The 17,606-nt window shown below is 41.9% G+C and overlaps 1 protein-coding gene across 1 annotated transcript in view; it reads left to right on the top strand.

The window, feature by feature from the left end:
• sufu (suppressor of fused homolog (Drosophila)) overlaps positions 1-17,606 on the top strand; it is a 109,722-nt gene that overhangs the window by 62,793 nt on the left and 29,323 nt on the right. The window contains exons 5-8 of the mRNA XM_063071283.1: positions 3,347-3,432; positions 4,608-4,680; positions 6,043-6,196; positions 14,617-14,737. Coding sequence (XP_062927353.1) covers positions 3,347-3,432; positions 4,608-4,680; positions 6,043-6,196; positions 14,617-14,737 — 434 coding nt within the window. The remainder of the gene's footprint in view (positions 1-3,346; positions 3,433-4,607; positions 4,681-6,042; positions 6,197-14,616; positions 14,738-17,606) is intronic.

Here is a 17,606-nt window from a genome sequence, read left to right on the forward strand (position 1 = left end):
AGAAGCAGAGTACCTAGAATACCAGTGACTGGATTTGGCTGGGTGGACTGCTGAAAGCTCTGGGTGAGTCTGCGATTTCAAAGAGCTAAGAAAGAAAAAAGCTGCAAATATCCATGGTAGACTATTAATAACAGGAAAATGGAGTACTGAAGGTCACAATATGGAGTGGAGGGAAGATTAGGCAGGATCTGAAAAGCCTTTATGTGCCATCTTTCTCTATTCAGCCAATTACTTATCCACACAGCTACCTAACTCTTGTAGCTTTTTTTTTGTGTGGCTGTATCAAATTTCTTCTGAAAAGCTGTATAGTGTAGAAAAACTGTTTATCCCTTAGCTGTCTCTGTTAACTCATTAAAAAAATCTTCTGGGTTTGTGAAAGATATTAGCTTTTAAATTTGTATTCTATTAACTCAAACTTTTCCCAGGTGTCAATTGTGTTCCAAAATGTTTCCAGATACTTGCCCACACTGATGTTAAACTGACAGGCACTTCTTAACCTACAAGTTCAGAATTCTTTCAATTGTACTGGTCTGAATCCAGTGAATGGTTTTGAAATTTCTGTTTGGGACAGACAGCTAGCTGCCAATGTAAATGAGGTTAAGGCTTCCCTTTTACTTAGGCTGCTTTATAGTCATCTACCCCAAGGGTCCCCAACCTTTTTCGCACTGCGGACCGGTTTCATATTGACAATATTCTTGCGGACCGGCTGACTAGTGCCGGGGCGGGGAGGGGGTGGTGGTGGTAGGGTTGCCAACGGACTAGAATAGCAGTGCAGTCAAATACATTGGGTTTACCCCGAGAAAGACTACATTTACCATGAAGCCGTGCGCGGGCACCAGTGTGCATGCGTGTACGATTTCCCCCTCCCCCCCAAAATCATTTTTGGCGATTCTCTTCAGAGGAGAGGGGTGGTGGGGGGGGTTAATCGCTACCGGAATATCGGTGATGAGTGGCTAATGCACTCAATTTCCTTTCTAAAAGGGTTTATCTAACAAATTTAATATTAAACACACAGCGCATATTTTCCTCGCATGAATATAGTGATAAGTCAATTATCGGGGAGGACAGGGGAGCTTGAAGTAAGTGTTGAATGAACTTCCAGTAGAAGTGGTAGAGGCAGGTTCGATACTATCATTTAAAGAAAAATTCGATAGGTATACGGACAGGAAAGAAATGGAGGGTTATGGGCTGAGTGCAGGTCGGTGGGACTAGGTGAGAGTAGCGTTCAGCATGGACTAGAAGGGGAGAGATGGCCTGTTGCCGTGCTGTAATTGTTATATGGTTATATATGTCAATAGCATCATAACATTTTAAGTAATGTTTGGATATTAAACACGCAGCACATATTTTCCCCATATGAACATATAAAATCATTGCAACGCACCAATATCACTGAATCATTGGGAGCCCTGGGCTTGTTTTCCTGCAACAAGACGGTCCTATCGAGGGGTGATGGGAGACAGCGATAGTCGAACGGGGTTCCTTGTGTCCAGTCTATTCTGCAATTTAGTTTTCGTTGCATTCATTGCAGAGATATGTTGGAAATGGAAGCAACGTTTTCAGTGCTTTCGTGGCTATCTCAGGATTTTTAGCCTTGACTTTGATCCAGAATGCTGGCAGAGATGTTAATGTCAAACATACTTTCCAGCCCGCGGTCATTTGCAAGCTCGAGGAGTTGATCTCCTTCCCGCGCTGAAATGGATGACGCACGGGTAATGACCTCGCATGCGTAATAGCTCAACAGTGGGCGTGACAGGGAATGAGGAAAGCTGCAGCTGACTCATATCGCCAAATCATATCGCTTCCTCGCGGCCCGGTAGCACATGCTTTGCGGCCCGGTACCGGTCCGTGGCCTGGTGGTTGGGGACCGCTGATCTACCCAAATGATACAGTTCCCATTTTAGGGAGTTTATTAAGATGTTGCTAGGTTCTACCTCTAACTTGGAACTTAAATGAAAGTTAATTTAAGATTGGAAGTTTAATATGCAAAGAACACAAGCCAGTTGTGACTTAGACTTTGTTTTGTTCTCTGGATTTTTTTGGAATAAGCATCATTGCAAGTGAATTCTGTTAAAATGGTAATGCACAGCACCACATAGTGGCAAGGTGTGGTTCTACATCTGCAACATGCAGTTGGAGCTAAGATGTTTATTTCCTTATTATGCTCAGGCATCGATCGTGATGATTGCACTTGCATCTCAGTAGAACAGAATACAGCGTCCATTTTGTTTTACTGGAATGAATTCAGCAGTTGTTTCTTTTGAAAATCTGTTCATTTTGTCAGAGGTTGCATTTAAAACAAGATAGGAAATATGAATATGTTGAACTTCCCTTTTGGTGAGCTTTCATTTGAAACAAAAATAACTGGATCAGCAATTATTCAATGAGGCAGTATTATGGTGTATGGGGTGTCAGGGAGGGGTAGCACCTCTGGTGGGGGAACATGTCGCGTCCTTTTCAGGGCAGTTAGTCCACCTTTGGTCCCCACCTGGCACTCAACTCTCACCTGTGGCTCCCTGTAGCTGTTTGCATGCGACAGCGGCCACACCCCGGGCAACGGCTTCGACAAGCCGGCTAAACCAGGTGAGGGAAGCCGACGGGTCTCAAACCCTTGGTGAGATAGGGAGTTGTCTATCCCAGCATGTGAAGACAGACTCCGGCGGATTGAACGGACGAGACCTATGGAAGGTCCAACGGTCAAGAAGGCGGTCTCTGCAAGCGTCGTGGAACGTGTAGAGCAGGACAAGACACAGAGGACGTCCTGGTCATCCACTGCTCCTAGTCCCATCTCCAGCCGTCTAGACTCTGTCTTGCCACTGGATCCAGATGGGAATTGGGAAGAGAGAATGAGGCTGACGCTGCGCAACTCTCCCTCACTTAAATCCAAACCACGCGCTAGTCTCGACACCATCATTATGGTGTCGAGGTCCTCATCGACGTCAACAATGGACGAACAACAACATTATGGTATAGCCAAAACTGTTGGAACAGTAGTGAGGCTTAGCTCCATCTACTGTTTTGAGTAAATTTTGAACTGTGAAACAATTCTTGTTATATCTTTTAATGTTTTTGTAAACAGTTAGATTTTAACAAGAGTGTGGATAAAATATTGATTGCTCCAATTCAATAGTGGTTTCAACTGTATACAAATTTCCTCTGAAGGGTTGCGCTTCCATGTGACTTCTGAGTATCCTCTCAGCTGCCACCGTTTTCACTTCTCTGTGCCAAGTTCCATCCTTTTTGATTTGAGAATGTATTTTTTTCCTTCATGGTTTTTGTACAATCACATGTCCTGTTCCTTTTCTCAGTTATCTTTTTTTAAAAAGATGCTTTCAATTTGTGTTAGATTGTTGGAGTTTGTACAGAAGAGCTTCAAGCAGCACAGCAGTGGAATGGTCAAGGGATCTTGGAGCTGCTCCGGACTGTTCCTGTGTAAGTGTCATCATAAAACGTTCACCCTGAATTTGTGAAGTATGATCGATTAGGTGTGAGAAAAGTGAAATGTTAGATTGACATTTTTCAGAGTTCCATTGATGTAGGAGTTGAGTAAATCATGATTTTTTACTGCATGATGCACAATGTTTAAGAGGGCACGTGACCAACTATTTTGTACACTAGGTCATGTCAGTGATTTTCTGATTATTTCACATTTGATCTCATTTTTATATCAAACAATCAGATATCCATATTGGATGTGTGTAAATAATTAGTTCTTTTCATCTTAACCTGGAATTCAGAGTATTTTATCTTCTGGAATGGAAAAATAATTTTAAAATATTTTCTTCAATCAGATGATCATCCAATAAGAAGTCTTCTGTAGCATTTAAAATTTTAAAATGCCTCGCCAAGCGTAGTAGTGTAAATACATCAATCACCTACCTTGCTGTCACACTTAAGCATCTCAAGATTTAATCAAATTAGTCATACAAAAAATTTCCTTAACAAAGTGACTATTCCTGATTGTCTTTTCCCTCTCCAGATAAAGCCTATATCTCGGGACTTTTTTCATACATTTTCTACCACTTATGTAGGATTTGCCAATTTGTAATTAGCTAACATCTCTGCTGCACATGTAAGATAAAACGACCACAAAATTTTCCAGTCATCTCTTGCCCCCTCTGTAGCCAAGGAAGATCTGAAAACTTTGGCCACACTGCCGGTAATCTCTCCCTTTCCCTAGCAGCCTGGGATATATTTCATCAGGCCCTGGGGCTTTATTTTCCTTTAAACCCACCAAACATCAGTAACTTTCCAGAAAATTGTGTTATGATACTGATTATGGTAATTATTTAAAAGATTTTTGTGGTTACATCAGATGTTTGTTATTAATCTATCATAATATGGACAAATTTGTAAGCACAAAATGTCTTGGTATGAAAAGTAAACACTTTTATTTTTAGACAGGCTACAGTGATTCATTCCAGTATGCACTTGTCAAAACTCAATTTTAGACTGTGTTTCATCAAGTGAAGGAAAAACTTTGTAGTTGTGTTAGGCTTTACTGTTATATTGAATCAGTTTTGTCTGCTTTTGAGCAAAGTAATAAACAAAAAATAGAAAACGAAGATCATTCATGTAGCTCCAACGTATCATAAATTGTCTTACAGGGCAGGTGGCTCTTGGCTAATCACTGATATGCGAAGAGGAGAAACTATATTTGAATCTGATCCACATTTGCAGGTAACCATTAACTTTGGTTCTGTTCGTCCTTACCGCTGTAATGTCTGCTGGGGATAAGTGTTTTAGTGCAGTCTCTAATTCAGCACCAGTTTGCACTACCCCACTTAAAGTTACAACTTTGCTATTATTTGACTACAACATCTTAAAATTAAGCAGCACTGTTGCTTTGGATTTGCTATTTCCCATACTTTCACATCACTGGGGATAAACTGTGGGTAGCCTGCAGAACTGTTATACTAACATTAACCATAGGTAACATAGTGGTTAGCACAAGGCCATTACAGCACCAGCTGTAAGATCAGCATTCAATTCCTGCCACTGTCTGTAAGGACTTTGTACATTCTCGCCATGACCATGTGGGTTTCTTCCGTGTGTTCTGGTTTCTTCCCACATTCCAAAGATGTACAGTTAGGATCATGGGTTGTGGGTATGCTGTGTTGGTGCTAGAAGTGTGACACTTTCTGATTTGATTTGACGCAAATGACACACTTCACTGTTTTGATGTACATGTGGCAAGTAAAGCTAATCTTTATCTTTATGCATTTTATGCTGGTAATTTGAGTTATTGAATGATGCATTGAGAAACCATGGTATGGCAAGTGGTATTGCTGACTCACAGCTCCAGTGACCCAAGTTTGATTCCGATCCCTGACCATCTCCACTTCATCACAACCCACACTAAATCACAGTGCTATCTGGTGTCCTCCAGCATGCCGAGAAGTTTTGATTGACAAGCTAATTGGCCCCAGTGTTTGTCTAATGCAGGAGAATTGGAAGGAGTTTAATGGGTATGTGAAAGCACATGGGTCACTGAACAATACGTGTGGCAAATAAATTGTTATAGTTATGAGAATAGGCATGGACTTGAAGGACTGAATTACAGCCTTCTATGTGGTAAAGAAGTATAACCTAAAATAACAATTTTCTGTGTCACAGGTATTTTGGTAACCATTTAACTTTCTTAAACCTTAAGCACTAAGTAATTTACTGTGATTTTAAAAATGACCATGATTTTGTTAAAGTACCCAGTTTATATTCGGGAAATAGAACAAAAGACAAATAGGTAAGCTATTATAAACATGAGAAAGTCTGCAGATGCTGGAAATCCAAAGTAAGACACAAAATGCTAGAGGAACTCAGACGTCAGGCAGCTCATGGAAATGAATAGAGACTCGAAGTTTCAGGCCAAGACTCTTATTCAGGATTCAATAGGTCAACAATTGTTGCAAACATTCAAATAAAATACATTAGAACTAGAGCTTCTCATAACCATCTGACTAAAGTCCCTACGTGATTGTAATAATATGATTGTGCTTACATGAATTGAAATTTCTCCTGATTTTTCTTTTGTTTTCCATCTAGGAGAGGGTGGACAAAGGCATAGCGACTGATGGATCAAACCTGAGTGGTGTGAGTGCAAAATGTGCGTGGGTTGATCTGAGCCGTCCCCCAGAAGATGAAGAAGATAGCAGAAGTATTTATCTTGAGATGCAGCCACGTCGTTTGTCCGATAAAGGTATTTTATTTATAGTATTATTATAACACAGTTCAAAATCATTGGAGATATAACAGGATTTAGTTGCTATCTATTCTCTTTTGTTTTTTTTTGATCTTGAAATGGGGGTGGGGGGGGGGGAGACGAAAAGCTCCAGCAGTTTGAGGTTTTACAGTTCAGTTTAGTAGTTAGTCTCCAGTAGCTAAGTGGCATCACAAATGTACTCAACAATGCCAACGAATTCTGGTTATTTGGGATAACACCTAAAGAACAAAAACTAAATTGAGAGAATAGCTGGGATTTCTTGTTCACTTGGGACACTATTACTTAATTGGAGCAGTTTCTAACTTGCGTGGCCATCAGACACTACAGCTTGATTAAGGCAATCAGTTTTTAAATGGTGTCAGTTGTGTGTGCTGTGTTCAAAACAGTGATTTCTGTCACTGATAGTTAGCAAGAAATAAGCAATAAGAATTCTGAACTGTTTTGCTCACCGCGGTTTCAAGTATTCAGGCTTAGAGATGCCAGAAATGGCCCGGAGTGAAAATGGAAGAATTTCCAGACCTCGTTAGGAATTATGAAGAAATTGAGGCTAATGACAATCATTGTGAATGGTACAATGAAAATGAAGATTTGGAGAAAGGCAATCCAATATCTGCACGAGTTGTCTGTGCTGATTTTTTTTTCATTTACAGTCATCAAAAAAGCACAGCTGATTAATTCCTGTGTCAATAACTATTAGGAACTAATACTACTGTAGAGGTATTGAGAAGGTTTTAATTTGTTCTATATTTCATTTAAGTACATGCATTGATACTCAATTAAATGGTAGTTTATCTTTTTTATACCTTTTATTAATTTTCATGACACTTTGGCTAATTAGGACAGCTGCTTAATTGGGCCAAAATGTACTGATCCTGATGTGTCCCAGTTTATCAGAATCCACTGTACATTGTGTAATATTGCCTTTGTATTGTGTGGGAGTTTTATGTACTGTGATGCACACCTTGATCGGAGGAATGTTATGCTGGATGAAAGCAGGTTAAATACTTCCAGAAGTTAGGGAACATGGCAAATTTTTTTCGGGAAAAAAGACCGATTATCAGATTAACTCAAGCTGAACCATCTTAGTTAGGATAGAAACATAGAAAATAGGCGCAGGAGTAGGCCATTCGGCCCTTCGAGCCTGCACCGCCATTCAGTATGATCATGGCTGATCATCCAACTCAGAACCCTGTACCAGCCTTCCCTCCATACCCCCTGATCCCTTTAGCCACAAGGGCCATATCTAACTCCCTCTTAAATATAGCCAATGAACTGGCCTCAACTGTTTCCTGTGGCAGAGGATTCCACAGATTCACCACTCTCTGTGTGAAGAAGTTTTTCCTAATCTCGGTCCTAAAAGGCTTCCCCTTTATCCTCAAACTGTGACCCCTCGTTCTGGACTTCCCCAACATCGGGAACAATCTTCCTGCATCTAGCCTGTCCAATCCCTTTAGGATTTTATATGTTTCAATAAGATCCCCCCTCAATCTTCTAGATTCCAACGAGTATAAGCCTAGGTGATCCAGTCTTTCATCATATGAAAGTCCTGCCATCCCAGGAATCAATCTGGTGAACCTTCTTTGTACTCCTTCTATGGCAGGGGTCCCCAACTGTTTTTTGCACTGTGGACCGGTTTTTTATTGACAATATTCTTGCGGACAGGCCGACCCGGGGCGGGGGGGGAGGAGGTTGCCAGCGCACAAGAGTGACAGTAAATGCGCTGCGTTTACCCCGAAAAAGACTACAATGACCACGAAGCCTTGCGCGGGTACCTGTGTGCGCAATCGTGAAGTGCACATGCATGTATGTGCCGATTTTTTTTGAAAATCGTTCTTAGCGATTCTGTTCAGTGAAACTACACTGTACATACATTATTTCTACTTTACAAAGGCTGTGTATTTATCATATCATTCCTGGTTTTACTCTATGTTAGTGTTATTTTAGGTTTTATGTGTTGTTTGGTATGATTTGGTAGGTTATTTTTCGGGTCTGCGAACGCTCAAAAATGTTCCCATATAAATTAATGGTAATCATAAGTCACTTATAAAGTCAATAGCATCATAATATTTTAAGTAACGTTTGGATATTAAACACACAGCACATATTTTCCCCGTATGAGCATATAAAATCATTGCAACACACCAATATCGCTGAATCAGTGGGAGTCCTGGGCTTGTTTTCCTGCAACGAGACAGTCCCATCGAGGGGTGATGGGAGACAGCGATACTCGAAGGGGGTTCCTTATGTCCAGTCTATTCCGCAATTTAGTTTTCGTTGCATTCATTGCAGAAAATCTTGCTTCGCAAAGGTACGATGTTGGAAATGGAAGCAATGTTTTCATTGCTCTTGTGGCTATCTCAGGGTATTCACCCTTGACTTTGATCCAGAATGCCGGCAGAGATGTTATGTCAAACATACTTTTCAGCCCCCCGTTATTTGCAAGCTTAAGGAGTTGATCTTCTTCCCGCGCTGACATGGATGATTCACCGGGGACATTAACAAATGAGTCACGGATCCATTCCTTTGCATGTGGGAAATTTGCGGTTGGGAAATAACGCTCGAAATCTATCGACAGCGAAGTTAGGCGATCACGCACCAGCTGTTAGAAAGATGGTGCAGGCTCAGTCTCTCCCAAAATCCCAGCTAATGTTGGGAACATGTCAAATATGCCCCTGTCCACTCGCCGTCCCCACATTTCCAGTTTGGCTTTGAAAGCAGACACTTTATCTGCCAACTTGAAGACAGTTGTCATTCTCCCCTGAAGTGACAAATTGAGTTCATTGAGTAGGTTGAAGATGTCACACAGATAAGCGAGTTTTGCTATCCACTCCTCGTCACTGAAGTGTGCTGCCAGTGGTGACTTTTTTCCTGAAAGAAATCTCTGTAGCGGCTCTCTTAACTCAAAAACCCTGGCCAGGGCTCTCCCCCTTGATAGCCACCTGACTTTAGTGTGAAAGAGAAGGCGTTTGTGCTCTGCATCTATTTCCTTGCAAAGCTGCTCAAACAGACGTGAGTTAAGGGCTTTTGCTTTGATGTGATCGATAACTTCAACAACGTCACTCAATACGCTGTTAAGATCTGGTGACATTTTTCGGCTGGCCAGCATTTCCCTGCGTATGACACAGTGTGTAGACTGGCATTCAGGAGCAACCTCTTTGACTCGGGTAGTGAAACCAGACAGACGTCCAGTCATAGCTGCAGCCCCGTCTGTGCATATTCCAACACAGAATGGCCAGTCCAGTTTGCCTGACATGTAGTCATTCAAAAACTTGAATAGTTCTGCCCCAGTTGTGTTAGTTGGCAGTGGCAGTGCACACAACATATCCTCCTGAACATCGTCTTGAAATATATATTGTACATAAACCAGCAGCGTTGCCTTATTGTCGACATCGGTAGTCTCATCGACCTGGATAGCATACCATGGTGACTCGTTAAGCCGTTCCAACTGCTGTGCTTCGATGTCCTCCGCTATGTCGTCGATTCTCCTTGAAACAGTGGTAGCTGAAAGAGAAACCTGTGCCATCTTGTTAGCTGCAGCTTCTCCCAACAGTTCACGGCACATGTCCTTGGTAGCAGGCAGAATCAATTCTTCACCAAGGGTGAAAGGCTTCTTATCCTTAGCAATACGGCTAGCCACTAAGTACGACGCTCTCAGAGCAGCAGCATTTATGGAGGTGGTGGCTCTCAGCACTTGCTTCTGTCCCGCTTGCTCATGTGTTTTCCGCTCAAAAAAATTAACGGGTTTGTCTTTAAGTGCAAGGTGCTTGGACTCAAGGTGCCGAAGCAGTTTTGAGGGCTTCATTGCCTCATTAGACAGCTTGTCTCCACATATTGCACACAGGGGGCTTGGAGCGTGCGAGTCACCGGTCGCAATAAAGCCATATTTTATGTACGACTCGTATTTTCTGTTGAAGGAAGCTTTCTTTTTTTTTTGCAGTTTCGGCCTTAGCTGTCTCTGCGTTATCATCATCGTTAGGCCTTTTATGTCCCCTACCATCTCTTCCAAAGAAACTCTCAAGCGACATTTGTTTTTTACTCATACTGGCTGATGACCTCCGGCGTGGCCGTAATGACCAGGCGTGCGTAATGACCTCTCGTGCGTTCAATCTCAACAGTGGGCGTGACTGGGAATGAGGAAACGTGCAGCTGACCCATATCGCTTCATACCGCCAAATCATATCATTTCCTTGCGGCCCAGCAGCACGTGCTTTGCGGCCCGGTGGTTGGGGACCGCTGCTCTATGGCAAGGATGTCTTTTCAAAGAAGGATCTGAATTTTCAAAAAATTGCATTGTTAGATTTACCTGTTGAATAATTCAGCCTTGACTTTTTAATTAATTCAACTTTTTTTATAAAATGAAGCAGTGAAGTAACATTTTGGAAATTTAGACTTTAAAGTAGTAGAATCATTATACTGTCAATATAGGAGAAAGCTGCACATTGAGGTGGTAATGGTAGTGAAAAGAGTATGCAGGAGCTTTTTAAAATAAATATTTGATTAATGTACTGCAGGGAGCTTTTCCTTGTCTGGAAGGAAAAAAATATAAATTGAAGACTGTGGCTTTTGAATTAAAGATGCACACACAGTTTCAAAATTAGTGCAGAATAAAAATATTTTACATTTTGCTCACTAAACAGAAAAGAAGGCATGAAGGGGCTACAATCTATCAATTCACTGGAGGAGGAATACCTTTACATTTGTTTTAGTGATGGTTTCATTAGGTACAACAATGTAGGATTTCAACCTGTGACATCACCTCTAATCCCTCACTGTTGATTTTTGAGAGCCACGAAGGCTTCTGCTTTTCTATCATCTCGTTTGCAGCCCAGCGTTCAGTCAGACCCACATGGGTATTTCAGGTTGCTTGTTTTTTCAGGTGACCTACATAAGAAATTAAGTAAAGAATCTCCTGTAGTATTGTACATGTCCTCTTTGCATGAACCAGAAACACATATGCTTGCTATTTGATATGCTGGCAGTGCAAGCTGCATAGCCAGTTTTTTTTTTAAAGTGCTTCCTATGCCCTGTATTTCAAAAGATGAAAGCTTCTGTTGGAATGTTATCAGTGCACTTCTGGAAGTAGGTTTATTATTAATGATGCATATGATGTGAAATTTATTGTTTTGCATAGAGAAAATTGCTATAATTTACAAAAATTAGTGCATGAGAAAGGGAAAAACGAGGTAAGGTTCGTGGACCATTCATAAATCTGATGGCAGAAGGAAAGAAGCTGTTTCTGAGTCATTCAGTGTGGGTCTTCAGGCTCCTGTACCTCATCCTTGCTCTTAGGAACTTGAAGAGAGCATGTCCTGGAAGGTGAGAGTTCTTCAGTGTTTGACGCCACCTTCCTGAGGCACCGCCTCTTAGCTCTCTGCATACAAATTTGTTTGAAAATTAACTTTTGACTACTTGTTTTTATTAAACGCATCCAATTTAGTAGGACGTACCAAGAGTGTTATCTCACAACACTTGCATTAATTTATTCAAAGATGGTTTTGTACAAGCATGTATGAAGATGTATGTTAGAGGGAAAGAGTGAGGAGTGATTTAGGGAAGGAATTGTAGCGTTTAGGATATAGGGATCAGGGACAGTGGCTAAAATCAGAATTGTACAAGAAGCCATTACTTTAAGAGTGTAGAAATGGCGTAGGAGATCCAAGGCCATAGGGAGGATTTGAGAATATGATTATTCTAAAAATGAGACTTAGTTTTGAATTGAATTGACTTTATTAATTACCCTCTTCATATACATGAGGAGTAAAAATCTTTACGTCTCTGTCTAAATGTGCAATTTATAGTAATTTATAATAGTATGTATAACAGGATAGTCAATATAACAGAAATACAGTTGTGTCAGTATGAATTAATCAGACTGATGGCCTGGTGGAAGAAGCTGTCCCAGAGCCTTGGTTCTGGTTTTTATGCTGTGGTACTGTTTCCTGGATGGTAGCAGCTGGAAAAGTTTGTGGTTGAGGTGACTCGGGTCCCCAATGATCCTTCGGGCCCTTTTTACACACCTGTCTTTGTAAATGTCCTGAATAGTGGGAAGTTCATATCTACAGATGCACTGGGCTGTCCGCTCCACTCTCTGCAGAGTCCTGTGATTGAGGGAAGTACATTTCCCATACCAGACAGTGATGCAGCCAGTCAGGATGCTCTCAATTGTGCCCCTGTAGAAAGTTCTTAGGATTTGGGGGCCCACACCAAACTTCTTCAACCGTCTGAGGTGAAAGAGGCGCTGTTGTGCCTTTTTCACCACACAGCCGGTATGTACAGACCACGTGAGATCCTCAGTGATGTTTATGCTGAGGAACTTAAAGCTGTTCACCCTCTCAACCCCAGATCCATTGATGTCAATTGGGGCTAGCCTGTCTCTATTCCTCCCGTAGTCCACAACCAGCTCCTTTGTTTTTGTGACATTGAGGGAGGGGTTGTTCTCTTGACACCACTGTGTCAGGGTGATTACTTCTTTGTAGGCTGCCTCATTATTATTGGAAATCAGGCTAATCAGTGTAGCAACATACATCAAAGTTGCTGGTGAACGCAGCAGGCCAAGCAGCATCTATAGGAAGAGGCGCAGTCGACGTTTCAGGCCTGTTATCAGCAAATTTAATTAGCAGATCGGAGCTGTGGGTGGTGACACAGTCACAGGTATACAGAGAGTACGGGAGGGGGCTTAGGACACAACCCTGAGAGGCACCTGTGTTGAGGGGCAGAGGTGAGGGAGCCCACTCTTGCCATCTGCCAGCGATCTAACAGGAATGTAGTTCACTATGCACAAAGGTGAACTAGGCTTGGTGTAAGTTAGGATGTAGATAACTGACCTTTGGATGACCTGAAGAGAGATGCCTGCAATCACAAAGTCACACACATTCTACCACACTCATTCCCTTGCAAGCAAGTTTTGTACAGGCACCACAATCACAGGTTACCACCTCTGTTAATGGAAATTCTCTTCCACAATGCAGCTCCTACCCGCTCATCCACCGATCATTATACAATGGATATAAGTTCACTTTCTGATGTGGACCCTTACTGCATGTGCAAAAATACTTGAATCACTCAAAATCTAATGTAGCTTGTAAACAATTTCATCAATACATCACTTAAAAAGTGGCAAATCTCAAGACAGAGCAGTGTAGCTGTCTAACGTAAAGCAACTTGAATCACGCTGCAACTAGTCACAGTTCAGATGCAGTTGGTGTGAGAAAGCTAGAAATTTTGTGAAAGCTGCCCAAGCTGTAGAGTGTTGTGTATCACAGTAATAAATGTTAACATCTGGTTTAAGATGGTGCTTGTGATGTCCAGCAAGTACTTATTGGAGGTAAAATACGAAACAGAAAATTGCTAAGCGCCTATTCATTACGATCAACGGTACCTATGGAGAAATATGAAGAGACAAGGCTAGGTGAGCAGAGGCAGGAGGAGGTGAAGGCGAGGCATGGTGGAGGCAGCAGCAAGGAAAATCCTGATGTCTGATCGACTTTGAGCGCTGGACTGAATTGGAAAGGTCAGGTTCGGGCCAAATCGTGGTGGTGAGTTCCAACCCCAGAGCTGTCCAAGAGCAAGGAATGACCTGATGTTTGGATGGTTTAAGTGCCTAGCCAGAATTAAAGGTTCAGGGTGGTGGGTCTGGAGGCAAGGGACGGGGTGATTCTAGCTGTTGCGTAAAGTTTGTTCAGCTTTGCGTGCTGTGATGAACTGAGGCTGTGGCCTGCATCCAGCTGCCGTGATGTCCGGCGTCTGGCTTTGTGCATTTTGTAAAACTTCAGTTCTGAATGCTATTTGCTTGCTTTTATTGTTTGCACGATTTGTTTTTCTCTGTGCACTTCGTGTTGATGGTCTTTTTTAATGAGTTCTTTTGGGGTTACTTAGTTTTGTTGCCATCTGTAAGGAGACGAGCCCAAAGGTTGTATAATGTGTATATACTTTGATTATGAATGTACTTTGAACTTGGTAAATGAAAGATTTGAATTTTTGCTTTGAATAAACTTATGAAAATTCACAAATGCTTTAAAAACTCTTATACTTTTAATATATTTTAGAAGCTTATGGGAAGGATTTCTATGCTCCATGCTGCTGTTTATTGCAGAGGAGGCCTGTACTTTAATGCAAGTAGTATTGTATTTAAAGGCCAAGTATTTGCATCAACAAGTTGGATGTACTTAATGTTTCCATGCTCGTCCTTCTCTTCTTGGCTAAGTGGCAATGATATGTTGACACTTGTTCCATGTTCCAAAATCTTTTTATCAATTTTTAAACAAATTTGGCCCAGCAAAACCACTATAGGTTTGTTTTAATTATGTAAACTTGGAGACATGGTAGAAATTAATGATCCCTCTGTTCAGTCTTTCAGCCTTAAAACCAGCTTCAAGAAGTTACTTTTCTAATTTCAGATACAGAGCAAATCAGAGAGGTCCTGCGTAGGGGCCTTGAAATGAATACCAAACCAGTTTTGCCACCAATCAGCTCCCAAAAACCCCAGCAGCAGAACGGGATGAATCATGATCGAGCACAGTAAGTTGTTTGCAACTTTAATAGATTAGTTCCAATAGCCTGGAGTTATCAAGAATTAATTTGAGAATTTTGGGAGTGTAGAGAATGTTTGTTGTTACATTATGTTGATACCTCCCATTTGACATTCCTCAATCCTAATTCTGCTTAGATTTTTTTAGGCTATGGTCCTTCAAATATAAATTTTATATTTGATTTAACAGTTCGAATGTTTTCACAAAATTAGTTATTTATTACAAAGCTGAGATAATACAGGTTTGTTTAATGGTGGATTAGAATGAGAACATGGGAAACTAGATTCCATTGAAGAGTTGCAAGATGGCGCCAGTGAATCACAGCAACGTTCTGCAGGCTACGTACAATACTTCGAAATGTATCTCTCTGAATTACTCTCACTGCAATCTGCAGCATGCAAGTTTCCTTTGAACAACATACTTTTAAATTGACTTAATGAACTACAAACGTTGCAATCTTCAGACTCGGTAGACTTAACAAGTAGGTATGGCACCTTTAAGCGGATGGAGGTTCATCACCATGGCTAGAAGTAAGGCAGGAGGGGTTGGCGGGGGGGATTCTCCAAATCAGACTGAAACAGAGGAATGAGACCCCCTTTACCCAGCATCTTGTTAGTAAACTGGGGGTAAAATTGCTGCAAACACGAGGAAATCTAAAGATGAAGCCGCACTCAGGTTGGGAACAACACCTTATATTCCGTCTGGGTAGCCTCCAACCTGATGGCCTGAACATTGACTTCTCAAACTTCCGTTAATGCCCCACCTCCCCCTTGTACCCCATCCATTATTTATTTTTTATTTATATATATATATAATATTTCATTCTTTCTTTTTTTTCCTCTGTCTCCTTTTTCTCCCTTTGTCCCTCTCACTATACTCCTTGCCCATCCTCTGGGTTTCCCCCCTCCCCCTTTCTTTCTCCCTAGGCCTCCCATCCCATGATTCTCTCGTATCCCTTTTGCCAATCAACTGTCCAGCTCTTGGCTCCATCCCTCCCCCTCCTGTCTTCTCCTATCATTTTGGATCTCCCCCCCCCCCCCCCAAATCTCTTACTAGCTCTTCTTTCAGTTAGTCCTGATGAAGGGTCTCGGCCCGAAACGTCGACTGTACCTCTTCCTAGAGATGCTGCTGGCCTGCTGCATTCACCAGCAACTTTGATGTGGGTTGTTGGTAAAATTGCTGTATTGGAGTGAAATGAGAGATTGTTGTGTTGTATGTGTAATTGAGGCATGGCTTACTCCTAGCACGCCACATACAGTGAGGAGATCCAAAGACTTCCTGATTCACAGGATGATTCAGAAAATGCAAAATGTATGTTTCCTGATAGCCTCTGTGGTGCTCCGATGTGGTGGTTTTATTGAACTTGTTCCCCAATCCCTGAACACCAAATGGTAAAATGTTGCCCATTCTATTTATTTAGGGAGTTCTCCTTCATAATTCTGACCATGATTTATGTGCCAGCAGCAGTCGACTATGATCAAACATGAAATATTGCATGATGTTGTCTCTAAACAAGAAACAGTCTATCCCGATGCATTTTAAATCATAGTTGAGGACTTCAACCAGGCTTGCTTGAAGAAGTCACTGCCCAATTACTATGAGCATATAATCTGTAGCACCAGACGTCCCAGTACACTGGAATGCTGTTAATATGCCTACCATTCCGGACTGAATTTTTGTAAATTGGAAATCTTGGCTGTCCTTCTCCTACCTGCATACAGGCAGAGGCTAAAAAGCAGGGCTGCAGCGATTAGGACAACAAAGAGGAGGTTGCAGGAGGCAGAGGAGCGGCTACAGTATTGCTTCTAGCCAGTGGACTGGACCGTGTTCAAGGACTTGTCTGTCGACCTGAATGAATACACCATGGATGTCACGGACTTTATTAAAACAGTTGTAGATGGGTGTGTCCCTACAAAATCATTCTGAGTGTTCCTCAACCAGAAGCTACAATTTGCTGGGGGCCTTGTTAGAGGCATTCAAGTCCAGTGACCAATAAAGTTAAGAGGTCCAGGTATGACCTCCAGAAACCTGGAATCTCGCAGGTGAAGTGACATTTCAGACTAAATTTGAATCAACTAAGGATGTGCGACAGTTGTGGCAGGACTGGAATACTATTATCACATATGAAGTTAAATCAAGCGAAGTAGACAGCAGGATTTCACTTCCAGATGACCTCGATGCCTTCTATTCTCGCTTTGACTGTTGGGGGGAAAAAAACAACAAACAAACATGGAAATAGCACTCCCACAGTCTCTGATGATGCTGTGATTTCAGTCTAAAGCCAACATGCAAGCATCTTTCAGGAGGCTGAACCCATGAAATACATCTGGCCTAGGTGAGGTACCTAGCCAAGTACTGAAGACCTGTGCTAATAAACTGGCTGGGAGTGTTCACTGAGATTTTTAACCTCTCACTTCGGCTTTCTGAGGCACCCACTTGTTTAAAGCAGGCTTCAATTATACCGGTGCCTAAGAGGAGCATCATAACCTGCCTCACTGACTATCGTCAGTGGCACTTCCATCCACAGTGATGAAGTGTTTTGAAAGGCTGGTGATGAAACATACCAACTCCTGCCTGAGAATCAACTTGGATCAGCTGCATTTTGCCTACCGGAGCAACAGGTCCACAGCAGGTGCACTTTATTGGCTCTTCTCTCAACCCTGGAACATCTGGACAGCTAAGATGCATCCATTAGAATGTCCTTCATTGATTACAGCTCAGCATTCAATACTATCATCCCTTCAAAACTAATCAATAAGCTTCAAGACCTTGGCCTCAATACCTGCTTGTGCAATTGGATTTTCAAGTTTCCTCACTTGCAGACCCCAATCAGTTCGGATTGGCAACAACATCTCCTT

The sequence above is a fragment of the Mobula hypostoma genome, chromosome 19 (genome assembly GCF_963921235.1).
Source record: "Mobula hypostoma chromosome 19, sMobHyp1.1, whole genome shotgun sequence".
In the NCBI taxonomy this organism is placed as follows: Eukaryota; Metazoa; Chordata; class Chondrichthyes; order Myliobatiformes; family Myliobatidae; genus Mobula; species Mobula hypostoma.